Consider the following 6,635-nt stretch of genomic DNA (forward strand, 5'->3'; position numbering starts at 1 on the left):
AGCGTTAGACTGGGAGTCTCTATATGATGGGACACTATATTGCTTTACTTCATCATAGTCTCCAGGTCACCATCAGCAGCAGTGTCCTGGGAGAAGGAAGGATCCATGACAAGGGGCATAGCACAAGGGAGACATAAGCATTATCCAGGAGAGAATGGCACATACTCTCAGTTATCTGGACTTCTCTCTGTTATTGCTGGGCAAAAGCGAGACTTCCCTCAGCCTTTCTCCAAGCATCTGGCCAGGTACTGGTGCTGCTGGTGCAGGAAAGAGGGTAAGAGCTAGCTCAATGCCTAATTTAATCTTCTCCACAACCTTTGGAGGAAAGGCTCTGCCTTACAGTGGTAGACCTGGAGTAACTTTTAGGTTAATTCTCTCAGAATGGAGTTCCAGAAAAAAATACAAATTTAAGTCTCACTTTACATCTTAAAAAACAAAGAATTTCAGTGTCTCTACTACCTTTATAAACTCATTAGACAGATCATTTTATTGCTTAAATACTATTTCCTGCTTTCCATATTTTATTTCTGGCAGAAACAAGCTTTTCTTTCTTTCTTTCTTTCTTTCTTTCTTTCTTTCTTTCTTTCTTTCTTTCTTTCTTTCTCCTTCTTTCTTTCTTTCTTTCTCTCTTACTTTCTTTTTTTTGTCTTTTTGAGGGTAGCCTGGAACTCACTATGGAGATCAGGCTGACCTTGAACTCACAGAGATCCAACTGCCTCTGCCTCTCGAGTGCTGGGATTTAAAGACATACACCGCCATGCCCAGCTAAAAGCAAACATTTAGGAGACAAAAGTTAGGAAAACAGTAACAAAAAAAAAAAATCACCCACAGATGACCAATGTCAGTCTTTTAGATAAAATATTCAGATTTGTTTTCTCAATACAGAATACTATCTTTTGCAATTTTATAAAAACAAGCTGATGCCAGCTATGTGGTTCTGTAGGTTGTATTGTTCTGAAATTGTACAGTGCACTGAGAATATTTTTCCATGCAATGAATATAAATCTGCTAGTGAAACTTGGAACATTGCAGCACGGTCAGAGGTGCTGCAGGTAACAGGAGGAATGCCTAAATCAAAGCAGCAGCATAACCTTAGGGACTCTGCCCAGAAAATGCCACAGGGGTGTTAGACATACGGGATGTCTTCAATGTCCCTGCCTGGAGGCCTGCAGCCACCCCTGAATTCCCTGGGGCCCCTTGGGTAGACGGGGTGCTGTAAACTTCTTTGCATCCAAAAAATTCGCCCCATCTTCAGCTTGTCCTTTCTCTCCTCATCCTTTACCTTGGCCATGTTGTCACATTCTCTAATCATGTCCTCATTGTTGAAGCTCATATCATGGATGGCCTCTTTATACTCCTGGAGGCAATGGGCCAGCCCTTTCTTGGTCTTTCTTTTGGTTTTCCTGGGTGCATGGTCCTCAGCTGGGCGCTTTCGTGCCCAGCTCCTCTTTCACTTTCTGGCTTCCCCTCTCTCGCTGGCTTTCCCCCCTGCCCTGCATTTCTCTCAAGCTCTGGCGTTTCCTGACCCCTTGGCATTTCCTCATCTGCCTTTCCCTGGTTTTCTGAGATGGCCTTGTCTTCCCGAGTACCAGCTACTTCTGTCTGTCCCTTCTCCTGAGGATGTCGCTCATTTTTCATCTGTCCTTGGTTTGAAGGTGTTCCTCCCTTGTCACTGAAGAGTTCTTCCATGTCCAGATTTCTCTTTTCCTGTGCTGAGGGTAAAGGTGGGGGTTGGGAAAGAGGAGGCAGTGAGAAGTCCTTGGAGTCCTAGAAGCAGGCCTGGACACATGCTCATTTAGTTTTGGCACCTGACGATATGAGGGGCCCTCTCAGCTAGCCTGCCCTCCACGTGTGCCTTCTGCCTCCACTCCTGCCACACAGGTGAGACATCTATGCCCTGGCAGGCCGTGCCACCTTCTCTGTCCTCCTTCAGTGTGGCAGACTTTCTTTAAAGGGTGGGGGATGTGAGGAGGGGCGCCCAAATCTGTCTGTGTTCCTGTCCATGTAGCAGACATCTACTGACCTGCAGGCATTCTGGGAGGGTCTCTTCTCTTTTTCAGGTGTCACAACATGCTGGGAACAGCAGAGGTGCAGACTGCAGGCAGGACACGGGGCATCAGTGAGTCAGGACTCAGTGGAAGGCAGAGACTGGGAACCTGCCCTGAATCTTGACTTGCCCCCAACATTTTCTTCCACCAATCCTCCGGGTTCCCCAGCCGCCATTTCTTTTTAAGATTTGGGCACCGAATAGGGATGCTCTCCAAACTAAATTTGGATCTGCCTATATACCTGTCCTGCCTGCAACTCGTGATCCCACCTTTGAAGTGAGCACCTTTCTGGATGCCAGGAAGGGAAGAAGGATTTCTTTTCAGGCTGTCTCCTCCAGAGCTCCTCCCAGCCGGCATCAGGGATTAGGACTCTGAAGGAGGGCAGAGGAGGGGCCTAGAAGGCAGGCGGTGGTACTTGGGGGGTAAGTAGAAGGCAGGAGGGGGTACTTGGGGTGTCTGCCTTCTCTACCTTCGGTCCAGTGACTGCAAGCCCCTCCTTAGTCACCGTTTCCCCCCTGCATCTCTGTCTGCACCCTAGCCCATCTCCCTGTCCCAAACGCCACCCACCACCTTTCCCTCCAAGGGACCCGGTGGCCCAACCCACCCAGTGCCACCCTGTCCTGACCCAATGCCTCACACTGATCTGACAGAAGCAGGTGAGATAATAAGGAAGGAGCACAGCAGAGATAACCAGGAATTAGCCCAGGGATCAGAGGGATAGCTCTGAGACCACGCCCTGGGGAGCGAGGGTGGGGCACGCCTACCGGCAGGTCATGTAATCATCCAAGATCAGCCCTCCACCTGGCCCACTAACATGGGTGAGCCAGCCACACACCACCATGTTCTTGTAGCTGGTACCTCTCACCTCTTGGGTGCATCCTTTTCTCTTATTGGAAAGTTGGTTAAAGAAGGAATTTTAATGAAAAACACTACTTTTTGTTGTTGTTATTGTTTGATTGGACTGGGCTGTCTGATGAAAGAATCTTGAGAAAGTTGCTTTCAAATCCTTTTTAGGAACCTAGAACCTCTGAAGTGAGCCTTCAACTATGAAACTAAATATTGTTTGGACTATAGAATATCGCACTTTTGAGGGGAAAAGGGGGGATTTTTTTTTCTAATATGATAACTTCACTATGTTTCTATGGGGAAAAAATAAAAGTAATTATCTTGGAGCTGAAGGAAAATAATGTTTATCTTTACTTGCTAATCATGACAATAAAAAAGATGTGACTGTGACTGAAATTCTGCAACTTATCTGTGAAAGTGCTGCGGACTATAGGTAGTTCTCCAGGGTGCTGAATACCCCATGCCTTCTAATTGGATCATGCCTGCCATCCATTTCATCTAATCAAACATTTTGTGTATACAAGACTTCATTTGACCACAGTCTATAAATGTAATTATGTAATTTAATTTAAATAGGTACCACTCTCTCACCAACCTCCATTGTTTTTCATTCCAAGTTACTGAAAATGTTATGTCTATTTCCACTGAGCATTCTTGCTAAGTCTCTTTATCAGGAAGGACTTATTTTTATTTTTTTCAATTATTTTTATTCTATGTGTATAAGTGCATTGCCTAGATGTATGTAAGTGCACTCGTGTCACGCATTGCTCACAGAGGTAAGAAGAGGGCATCAGATCCTCTGGAACTGGAGTTGCAAACAGTTGTTAACTGTCATGTGGGTGCTGGAATCAAACCCGGTCCTCTACAAGAGTAGCCAGGGCTCTTAACTATTGAGCCACTCTCCAGCCCCCCAAGGAAGGATTTTAAGAAAGCCGTTTTTTTCTGTTCCATTACATTAACCTACATTTCTGTTTTCAAGCCAGTACTACGCTGTTTTTCTTATAAGACTCTGTAATATATGTTGAAATCAGGTGTGTCGATTCCTCCAAGAGTATTAATTTTGATTAAGGCTGCTTTGACTGTGCTTAGGAGTGTGTGTGTGTGTGTGTGTGTGTGTGCTCCCATGTAAATTTTGAGATTTGTTTTACTATGTCTGTGAAAAATGCCCTTGGAATTGTAATTGGAATTGTATTTAATCTGTGGATTGCTTTTGGTAGGATAACCATTTTGATAATATCAATTCTTCCTATCCAAGAACATGAGAGGTCTTTATATCTTCTACTTTCTTCCTCAATTTCTGTCTTCAATATTTTAATGTTTTCATTGTAGATGTCTTTCATTTCCTTGGTTAGATTTTTTTGCAAGGTGTTTTATTTTATTTTATTTTATGTTGCTATACTGAGTGGGATAATTCCCCATATTTCTTTCTCGGTATATTTCTTATTGGTATTATACAGGATGGCAACTAATTTTGATATGTAGATTTTCTAATGCCACTTTGATGAAAGTGTTTATCAGCTTTAGGGGTATGCTGGTAGGGTATTAAGGATCTCTTGTGTATCTTGTGTAGCCTATCATCTGCAAACAGGCTTACATTGACTTCTTCTTATTTGTATTCCTCTTCTTTATTTTTCTTGTCTTCATGCTCTAGATAAGACTTCAAGCACTATAGAGAATAAAATGAAGAATGAAAAGTGATCCTTACCTCTTACCCGGCACAAAAATAAACTACAAGCAGATTAAAGACTTTAGTGTAAGACCTGAAACTGCTAAAGGAAAGAGTAGAGAAAACACCAAGATGTAGGCACAGGAGAGAACTTTCTGAACCATACTCCAGTTGATCATGAAAGAAGGACCAGCGGGACCTCAAGAAATTAAACGGCATCTGTACACCAAAGGAAGATATCAATCGGAGGAAATGAAGGAAATACCTGTGAAATATAAATCTGATAAAGCATCAGAGTTCTGAATATACAAAGAACTTAAAAAAAACACCTAGAAAACAAACAACAAGAATTAAAAATAAACTATGAAACTGAACAGAGAGTTATAAAAAATAAATACAAATGGCTACTAGATACTTAAAATAGTGTTCAATGTCTTTAGTCACCAGGGAAATGCCAATTAAAACTGCTTTGATATTCTATCTTATCCTAATCAGAATGTCTATTATTTTTTAAAAATGACAAAATATGATGGTATGGATGTGGGGAAATGGGAACCTTTACCAATTATTGGTTGGAGTGTAAAGTGATATAGCACCATGGAAATCAATATGGAATTTACTAAAATCTAAAAGTAGAACTACTATACTACCTAATTATACCACACCTGGGCATAGACCAAAAGGACTCTGCTGCTTCTGTTTTCTTAAATGGACATGTCAAAACTGTCTCTTGCATATTTATCTTTATACCTATAGATTATTGCTTCCCCAAATCTTAGTCAGAGAAGCTTTTTGCAGTGTGTGCTGGATAGCTTTAGTGTCAACCTGACACATCTGGGTTGAGGGAGCCTCAATTGGGGAATTGCCTCCATTGGACTGGCCTGTGGCCATGTCTATGGGCACCTTCTTGATTGTTGAGTGATATGGGAGGGCCCAGCCCACTGTGGGTGGTGCCATCCCTGGGCAGGTGGGCCTGTGTTGCATAAGAAAGCAGGCTGAGCAGGAGCCAGGGGAACAAGCCAGTAAGCAGTGTTCCTCCATGGCCTGTGTTCCAGCTCCTGCCTCCAGGTTCCTGCCCTGAGTTCCTACCTTGGGCTCCCAGATGAACTGTGACCTGGGATATGTAAGCTAAATAAACCCTTTCCTCCCCAAGTTGGTAGTGGTCAGAGTATTTTGTCACAGCAATGAAGAACAAACTAGGACACAGTGAAAGGTGGTTTATGAAGAGACTCATGTTTGGTCAAGGTGTTAAGAATAAGTGACTGATCAAGAGTCCTCAATCTTAAATTGGGTGTTCATATCACCACTTCCAAAGCTCAAAGAATATCACAGAAGAGGAGGCAGAAAGACTTTATGACACCAGGAGGAAAGCTGTGAAATACTGTCTTCTAGGTACTGCATAGCCATTGCACTCATGAACTCACAGCAGCTGTGGTTGCCTTCTCAGGCCTGAACAAGACTAGACCCATCAATAGTTAGTCATGGATGGTGAAGGGGATCATTGAGTCCAATCCTTCCTCAAGAGCTACTGGAAACTGATGGATACTGGGGAAAGGGCATCATGGTCTTTGGTGATATAGCCACTGGTAAATTTCTCATGCTTCAATGGGTAGCTACACACATAAGCATGCAGGCAGCTCTGGATGAACTCAATGTGTCACAAAAGAGAAACAAAAACAAAAACAAAAGACATTATAGTGGGAGAGGGTCTTCTTGGGAAGAGGAAGGACGTTAGCTGGGAAAGGATGGGAGCAATAAAAGGTAGGGTGCTGAGTACTGTGAGAATGTATTATATGTATATTAAATTGTCAATAATAAATTAATGAAAAAAAAGCTGTTTCTAAAACAGAGAAGAGGAAGATGTGAAAAAAATACACCAATGAGGCCAGGGAGATGGTTCATTGGATAAAAGCACATGCACCAAGCCTGATGACTGAGTTTGACCTCCAGAACCCACATGGTGGAAAGAGAGTATTGGTTCCCACATGTTGTCTTCTGATCTCGACACATGTCATGGCCCATGTAAACACACACACACACACACACACACACACACACACACAATAAATAAAAAG

General features: G+C 43.0%; 1 protein-coding gene across 1 annotated transcript; it reads right to left on the reverse strand.

Moving 5' to 3' along the window:
* Positions 1–1,126: 1,126 nt before the first annotated feature.
* On the reverse strand, positions 1,127–1,692 carry LOC103733518 (transcription elongation factor A protein-like 4). The gene is given in 2 exon segments (XM_008832361.2): positions 1,127–1,438; positions 1,441–1,692. Coding segments are annotated over 2 exon segments (561 nt in total). The 5' UTR covers positions 1,690–1,692.
* Between the last annotated feature and the right edge of the window lie 4,943 nt (positions 1,693–6,635).

Source organism: Nannospalax galili, unplaced genomic scaffold, assembly GCF_000622305.1.
Source record: "Nannospalax galili isolate Female #2095 unplaced genomic scaffold, S.galili_v1.0 scaffold671, whole genome shotgun sequence".
Classification (NCBI taxonomy): Eukaryota; Metazoa; Chordata; class Mammalia; order Rodentia; family Spalacidae; genus Nannospalax; species Nannospalax galili.